At 66.5% G+C, this 6,594-nt stretch overlaps 3 protein-coding genes across 3 annotated transcripts; all 3 read left to right on the top strand.

The window, feature by feature from the left end:
• Positions 1-33: 33 nt before the first annotated feature.
• Positions 34-2,740, top strand: ACKR1 (atypical chemokine receptor 1 (Duffy blood group)). The gene is made up of 2 exons (XM_074929248.1): positions 34-254; positions 693-2,740. The coding sequence occupies exons 1-2, from the start codon at positions 234-236 to the stop codon at positions 1,617-1,619; spliced, it is 948 nt and encodes a 315-aa protein (XP_074785349.1). The 5' UTR covers positions 34-233; the 3' UTR covers positions 1,620-2,740.
• Positions 2,741-2,898: 158 nt separating this feature from the next.
• On the top strand, positions 2,899-4,179 carry LOC141971715 (serum amyloid P-component-like). The gene is made up of 2 exons (XM_074929249.1): positions 2,899-3,315; positions 3,554-4,179. Exons 1-2 carry the CDS (start codon positions 3,252-3,254, stop codon positions 4,171-4,173), a joined length of 684 nt encoding a protein of 227 aa, XP_074785350.1. The 5' UTR covers positions 2,899-3,251; the 3' UTR covers positions 4,174-4,179.
• Positions 4,180-4,554: 375 nt separating this feature from the next.
• Positions 4,555-6,594, top strand: LOC141971716 (serum amyloid P-component-like). The gene is made up of 2 exons (XM_074929250.1): positions 4,555-4,670; positions 5,843-6,594. Exons 1-2 carry the CDS (start codon positions 4,607-4,609, stop codon positions 6,436-6,438), a joined length of 660 nt encoding a protein of 219 aa, XP_074785351.1. The 5' UTR covers positions 4,555-4,606; the 3' UTR covers positions 6,439-6,594.

Here is a 6,594-nt window from a genome sequence, read left to right as displayed (position 1 = left end):
CGTTACTGCAGTCCCTCGCCTCCCTTTCGAGCAGGAGGAGCAGAGCCTGAAGGAGAGCAAGCGGAGCAGGCCCCTCCGTGCACGGCGGCTCTTGGAGCGCGTGCGGCACCGTGCGTGGTGCCCATCCGAGCAGATTGCCGCTGGGCACAGAGCACGTGTGGCTGAGCAGCGGCTGCCACACGCAGCACCCCTTCGAGACCCCAAACGCAGAGGAGCCGTCCTGGACACGCGCCATGGGCAACTGCATCCCGGTGGTGAGTGCTTCTCCCCAGAGGTTTCCCATCCTGCTGCACGCGAGAGCTGGGGCCGCATGGGTGCACAGGGGCAAGCAGGGCTACAGCTCGCAGTGGCTCCTGCTGGCCAGCACTCATTTGCAGACAACCCACCCACTGAGGGTTTGCAACCCTCCTTTAGGGCTGTAAGTAGATACATACTCCCACGAGCAACAGGGCCAGCCTGGGACAATCCCACACTCCCAAGGTATCAGCTGCAGGCGCCTCCCCTCACCCTGCAGCGTGTCCCTCCCTGATAAACCACCCTGCTCAGCCTGCACCAACCCCCCAGCACCAGCGGGGCAGCAGGTCCGTGGTGGGAGCCCATCGGAGGGGACGTCTCAAGCGTTGCCGTGGGATGTGGCCACCTGCAGTCGGCCAGGTACGTCCCTGCCTGACGCCCACCGGTCTCATTCACAGAGCCCCAGGGTCCTGGAGAGCAGCATCTCCCTGGACCTGTCAGAGATCATGGGCAACTTCTCCTACGACAGCAGCACGACCTTCCCGGACTACGACGCCGCTCCCTGCCACAACAAGTACTGTCCGCTTTTCCAGCGTGTGGCCCCCACCTTCCTGGCCATCACCTGCGCCATGGCTGCCCTGAGCACTGGGTCACTGCTGGTGGCACTGGCCAAGCGGCCCCACGCCTGGGGCTGGCCCCAGAGCCAGGCGCTGGTAGCCCAGCTGGCCGTGGGGACGGGTCTCTTTGCGGCCCTGCTGCCATCGGTGGCAGTGGGCATCGGGCAGGGCTGGCGGCTGGGCACAGGGTTATGCCGACTCACCCATCTGCTGTGGCACTGGAGCCTCTTCGCGCAGGGGCTGCTCGTGTGCAGTGGCTCCTGCAGCACCGTCTGGTGCCGCTGGGACCCCCGGAGCCGGCGGCTGGCCGTGGCTGTGTGGGCTGGGGCCTTGTTGCTGTCCATACCAGCAGCTCTCGCCAGCGGCACGGTGGTGGGCCCCGAGACGAGCTGCATCCGCCAGAATGTGGACATCCTCTCCCCAGTGTACCTGCTGCACCTTGGCCTCTGCCTCTGCCTCTTCTTGCTGCTGCCGGTGGGGCTGCTGGTGGCCATGGTGGCTGTGCCGCAGCTAAGGGCGCGCTGGGAGCCAGGCATCAGCGTGAGCTGGCTCTTCTTTGGGCTCTGGGTGCCCTATGGCGTGGGGCTGGCCGTGGATTTCCTCCTGCACACCCGGCTGCTGCAGCCCACCTGTGGCACCTTCGAGCACTTTGACCACGTGCTGGGGCTGAGTGAGGGGCTGGGGGTGCTGCACTGCTGCCTGGGGCCTGCAGCACTGCTTGCCGCCCGGCTCTGCCGGCACAGGGCAGGCACCAGTGGCAGCTGCTGAGCTCCTGGCGCTGCAGCTGAGAGCCTCTCGCCAGCTCCAGGCCCTCCAGCACCATCCCCTCTCCCCACAGCGTCCCCACCAGCCCCACGGCTTCTTCCCCACAGGCAAATGCTCCCCAGGACCCAGGGGAGGGTAACGTGGGCCCATTATGTGCCGGGCTTGGTGTCTCTCCTTCCCCCATCCCCTTCCTTGGGGTCTCAGCCCACTGTTTGGGGCCAGACACCCTGATTTGCTCGACGGAGATAGCCCTGGGATGCCGCAAACATCCCCCCACGCCCCAGCGGGGTGTCAGCCCCAGGCTCCTGGACATCCACGGGGACTCCCAAGGCTCAGCCCCAGCCCCTCCAGCTCCACGGGGGATTTCAGCAGGCAGAAAGGGCAGTGGTGATGTGAAGCAACAGTGGATTTTTTCACTCCCTCCTGACAAGCCAAGTGTCACATCTGAGATCAGCCAGTGGGAATTACAAACAATACATACGTCTGTCAGCTGCTCACCAAGTTCCGTTAATGGCAGGGGCGGGGGGGCCGGGGGGAACGTCCACCACCTCCGGCCAGGCTCCTGTGGGCCAAAGGACGGGAAGTGGGAAGGGTGTGCTCTTTGTGCCTCCAAATTAGCAGGAAAAGTTCATAATGAAGCTCTGCTGTCTATTAGCGAGAAGTGGGGTGATTTATATCCAGCGCTGGAGGCATCAGCCACCGTCCATGAGGAACGGCCACGTGCGGTCACAAGGCACAGGGGAGGCGGAACGGGTGTGGATGGAGAGCTGGAGGGGGGTGATGGAGGGGCACGAGCCCGTGGCCAGGACCTGCCCACCCACAGGGTCCAGGGCCCAGCACGGCGGTACACAGGGAGCTTCCCCGGCTGAGCCCAGCCCTGCGGGACCCGGGGGCTCCTCCGCAGTAAACGGAAGGACTGACTCAGCCTACACCATCCCCGAAAAGCGGGCAGCTGCCCGCTGCTGCCCTGCCACCCATCCCCCCGCAGCTGCCCCGCACCCCGGCCTGGACCCCAGCACCCAGCCCGGCACCGGCATCACGGAGCCCCGAGCAGAAAATCCTCCCCCTTCCTGACCGGGTCATACCCGGGCAGGGGACGCAGCGCACTGTGTGTGGCCGCATCTGCTCTCAGGACACAGCCAGACCCTCGGACATTTTGCTGCAGTTTCTTCTGCCACCTGGCACCCACGGCTCCAGCTTTGGGCTCCGTCCCCTTGGCCAGGACGGGATGAACAGAGTCCTGGGACGTGCCAAGAGCTGCGGGTTGGGGTGCGGGGGCCGGGGGCAGCTTCCCCTGTGCTTCTCGGACAAGCCAGGATCAAGGCAGGTCAACCCTGCGGGGGTTTCCCTGGGGTGTGGGGCGAGAGGAGTGAGGTGCAGCGTGGCTGAGTGCCCCCGCTGCCGGGGTGAGCACGCGCCTGGGGCGCAGCTCCAAGGGGAGCCCCGTGCAAGCGGGTGACAGGGTCTTGTGGCACATCCGCGTGACAGCATGAAATCTCCGTCCCCGTGCATGCCAGGCTGCTGGGCACAGGATTGGGGGGACGCGGCTCCCCTCCCACCCTCTGGCCCATAAACCCAGTGGGCAGCAGCCTGGCACCAAGTCGCCCGCTGGCACTGACTGCAGCGCCCGGGACCATGGGCCAGCTGCAGCTCTGGCTTGCCGTCCTGGCCGGGCTCTCGGAGATGGTGGCCCAGGAAGGTAGGGGCAACGCTGGGGGACAGGAGCCGGAGGGGACATGGCAGCAGCTCTTGGAGCCCTCTGCTTCATGCCAGAGCCCGGACAGCGGGACTGGAGGCTGCTGGAGCAAGTCTGGGGTCAGCAGAGGGGACATCAGGGATGAAGGGTCACCCGGGGGGGTGGAGAAAGGCTCAGAGGCAGTCAGAGGGGGCTGCAGGACACCCCAACCTCCTGCCACGTCCCCCCTCTCATCCCCCAGACCTGTACCGAAAGGTGTTCGTCTTCCGCAAGGACCCCAGCGATGCCTACGTGGTGCTGAGGGCCAAGCTTGAGCAGCCGCTGCAGAACTTCACGGTGTGCTTGCGGTCCTACACTGACCTGACCCGGCCCTACAGCCTCTTCTCCTACGCCACCAAGGCGCAGGACAATGAGATCCTCCTCTTAAAGCCCAAGCCCGGCGAGTACCGGTTCTACGTGGGGGGCAGGTTCGTCACCTTCCGCGTCCCCGAGGGTCGCGGGGACTGGGAGCACGTCTGCGCCAGCTGGGAGTCGGCCACCGGCATCGCCGAGTTTTGGCTCAACGGGAAGCCCTGGCCCCGCAAGGGGCTGCAGAGGGGCTACACGGTGGGGGTGCAGGCGGCCATCCTGCTGGGGCAGGAGCAGGACGCCTTCGGGGGCGGCTTCGATGTCTACAACTCTTTCTCGGGCGAGCTGGCCGACGTCTACCTGTGGGACGCGGGGCTGTCCCCGGACAAGATGCGAGCCGCCTACCAGTCCCTGCGCCTGCCACCCGCTGTCCTGGCCTGGAAGAGCCTGAGCTACGAAGTGAAAGGCGACGTGGTGGTGAAACCCCGGCTCCGGGAGGTGTTGGGGCCGTGAGAGCCGGCCGGATCCGGGGCTGGGGAGGCCTCAGCCCCCGCTCTCCCCTCCCCGCCCCATCACCCCTTGGCTTCTACAACCCCCCAAGAAGAAGGTGCCATCTGTGTGCCCCAGCCAGGGAGCCGCGCTCAGGACAGGGCTGGGACGGAACTGGGAAGGGCTGGGGGCACCACTCAGCCTGGCAGGGTGCTCCTGAGTGCCGTCCCCGGGCTCCCTGCCAGCCCGCTGGGTCTGCAGGCTCCCAGGCAGGCAAACCGGCCCCGGGCCTCCCACAGATTGTCAAACAGCCCCGCGGGTCAGTGCCCCCGGCACCTGGGGATGAAGGTCACTGTTGTGTAGCCACACAGACCCTGAGAAGCCCCGGGGCTGTGGCGCGGTGACTCTGCGGTTCCCCCTCACCACGGAGGTGCCGGCGGCCGGGCCTGGCAGCACCATGGGGCAGCTGCGGCTCTGCCTCCTCGCCTTCGTGGCCCTTTTTGACCTTGCTGCCCCACAAGGTAGGGCCGGAGGGGCTGCGCCAGCACCCCCTCTGGGTCCTGTGGGGAGCGCGGGAGGTGCAGCGGGTGCAGGGGTCCATGCGGCAGTGGTGGCGGTGGGGAGCAGTGGGGCACCCTGACTACCGCGGAGGGGTGCAGGGGTGCAGGGGGAGGCGTGGGGGTCACACAGTAGCCGTGCAGTGAGGGGGCACCCAGAGCTCTGCAGAGGGGTGCGGTGGGCACAGCGCAGCGCGCCGGGGGTGCGGGGGGTGCATCAGGGGTGGGGGGAGGAGGTGTGATGGCAGCGTAGCAAGAGCCTGAGGGGGCTCCCTGAGCGCCACAGCAGGGACAGCGGCGGGGGGCAGCAGGGACACAACACCCGGCACCACAACAGTGCCGCAGGGCTGTGGTGGGGGCAGCGGCAGGGACACAGGGCTCCCAGGGGTGGGATAGGGACACCGCCACCCCCAGTCTGGCCCTTCCCTCTGGCTGCTGCAGAAAAACTGACCGCCCAGATCCAGGCTCACCCACTGGCACCCACCCTGTACCACCAGCTGATGCTCTCCTGCGAGGTCACGGGGGACCCTGGATAAGGCACTCCCCACCCTCCCACGGCCTCTGGCACGGCACCAGCGTGGGGCAGGCAGCTCCAGCATCCCTGGACCCGTGGGCAGTGGGAGAAGTGTCTGGGGAGGGAGCACAGTGGTCCATGGCATGGGCACCCGGGGGTGTCCGCCTGCCTGAGTGACACCCGGCCTGGCTCAGCCCCCAGGAGTTCCTGTGGGAGAAGGCAGGCAACCATGACCCTCTGCAGAAAGGCCCCAACAGCATCCTCCTCTTCCCCTCCTTCAAAAAGACCCACTTGGGCACCTACGTCTGCACGGCCACGGGCTAGCTGGACACTGCCGTGGCCACCTACAACCTGTGGATACAGGGTAGGGAGGGGACAGCTGGGGACAAGGGCTCGTCCCCTCCTTCCCCCTTGTCCTCACCACCCTGTGCACTTGCCCCCCCGTACCACAGCCTCCACACGGCTGGTCTCAGTGGTGGAAGTCACCTCTGGGTCTGACCTGGAGGCCACCTCCAGGTGGCTGGTGGCTTCCTCCCTGGCACACTGCAGCCATTTCCCCCGGGGGACTTGTGGGACGTCTTCGTCGTGGCAGGAGCAGCCACCTCTGTCTCGCCTCCCCCAGACCTGGAGTACCACGTGTTTGTGTATCCCCATGAGACCAAAAACTCCCACGTGCTGGTGAGGGCGAAGCCAGAGCAGCCGCTGCCGAACTTCACCGTGTGCCTGCAGTCCTACACCGACCTGACCCGGCCCTACAGCCTCTTCTCCTACGCCACCAAGGCGCAGGACAACGAGATCCTCCTCTTAAAGCCCAAGCCCGGCGAGTACCGGTTCTACGTGGGGGGCAAGTTCGTCACCTTCCACGTCCCCCAGAGCATCGCGGCAAGCGAGCACATCTGCGCCAGCTGGGAGTCAGCCACCGGCATCGTGGGCTTCTGGTTCAACGGGAAGCCCTGGCCTCGCAAGGGGCTGCAGAGGGGCTACACGGTGGGGGCGGAGGCGGCCATCGTGCTGGGGCAGGAGCAGGACGCCTTCGGGGGCGGCTTCAATGCCCAGCAGTCCTTCACGGGGGAGCTCTCGGCTGTGTACATGTGGGGCACGGGGATCTCCACCTCGGAGGTGATGGAGGCCATGTACAACAGGCCCAGCAAAGCCCCCATCTTCGGCTGGAGGAACTTCCCCTACAAGATCGTGGGCGAGGTGTACCTGAAGCCCTGAGAGCCACTGCCGGGCCAGTGCGGTCCCCCGGTGGCCGGCAAGAGCTGGGTGAGCCCTGATTGCCACGGGGGCTGTGTCATCCCCCTTCCCTGCTCTGTAACCCCCCCCCCAAAGCCACCCAGCGTCACATAAATGAACAAATAGGTTTGAAAAGCC

The sequence above is a fragment of the Athene noctua genome, chromosome 29, assembly GCF_965140245.1.
Source record: "Athene noctua chromosome 29, bAthNoc1.hap1.1, whole genome shotgun sequence".
In the NCBI taxonomy this organism is placed as follows: Eukaryota; Metazoa; Chordata; class Aves; order Strigiformes; family Strigidae; genus Athene; species Athene noctua.
Note: the sequence above shows the minus strand (reverse complement) of the source record. Positions and strands in the feature narration are given on the sequence as shown.